General features: G+C 30.1%; 1 protein-coding gene across 3 annotated transcripts in view; it reads right to left on the bottom strand.

Moving 5' to 3' along the window:
* Positions 1-890, bottom strand: part of LOC106471632 (zinc finger protein 37-like) — a 39,730-nt gene that overhangs the window by 4,579 nt on the left and 34,261 nt on the right. For all 3 annotated transcript variants that reach the window (XM_013932244.2, XM_013932245.2, XM_022400250.1), the window contains exon 11: positions 132-268. In XM_013932244.2, the coding sequence (XP_013787698.1) occupies positions 132-268 (137 nt within the window). The remainder of the gene's footprint in view (positions 1-131; positions 269-890) is intronic.

The following is an 890-nucleotide window of genomic DNA, read 5'->3' as shown; positions in this document are numbered from 1 at the left end:
ATATATATATATATATATATACAAACATTTTAAAAGTTAACATAAGAGTTGTATTTTTGAAACTAATTTGAAAACAGCGTAACTTGTAAAGTTTAAAATTACGGCTTTTACAACATGTTATTTTGCCTCACATCAAAACCAAAGCATTCTGCCATGTCTCTCTGTTTCTGTTCCTGTCTCTTTCTCATCATTTCTTCTTCTCGTCGAGCCACTTCTTCAGGATTGGTGGGAACAAGAGGAACCTTTGGCTCCACTTGCTCTTTGTCAGCTAGACAAATATCAGTACATATTTCTTTGATTGACACATGACACACAAAAGAAATATATCAGGGATAAGGTATAAACAAACATCTGTTGGACAAATTACATTCAGTAGCATCCATCTAGTGCCTAGTTTTAATACTTTTTCAACCTTTACACCAAACTATTAGAAAAAATGTTAAAATCCTTAGTTAAAAAAATAATTTTTCACCACACAGTTACCATTTTATATAGCAGTTACACTTATCAACTCTTAAATACTCATTTTCAAATATAGGTAATGAAATTACAAGTACCTAAAAGTGTTGAGTGTAATTCTTTGCTAAACAGAACCAGTTTCAGCTCTGCAGGTTTTTAAACAAATAATGCTACTTTTTGATACTTAATAAGTGAACTTATAAACAATGTAACTCATACTTATTAAATTTCTAGTTTATAATCTTTCTTACTAACTTTGAATTTAAATTTATTACATATAAAATGCTCTTGAAGAGTATTCTTTTTCTCAAAGTCAGTTGTTTTTGGTTTTCAACATATTTACTTCTAATGATTATGAGGAAGTTCGCTGTGACGTAATCAAATGGTCACGTGACTCATTGGTTGGCAAGACCTTGTTTAAAAATGGCTGA

This window comes from Limulus polyphemus, unplaced genomic scaffold, assembly GCF_000517525.1.
Source record: "Limulus polyphemus unplaced genomic scaffold, Limulus_polyphemus-2.1.2 Scaffold4746, whole genome shotgun sequence".
Lineage (NCBI taxonomy): Eukaryota > Metazoa > Arthropoda > Merostomata > Xiphosura > Limulidae > Limulus > Limulus polyphemus.
The sequence above is the reverse complement of the archived record's forward strand: the minus strand, read 5'-3'. Positions and strand labels throughout refer to the sequence as shown.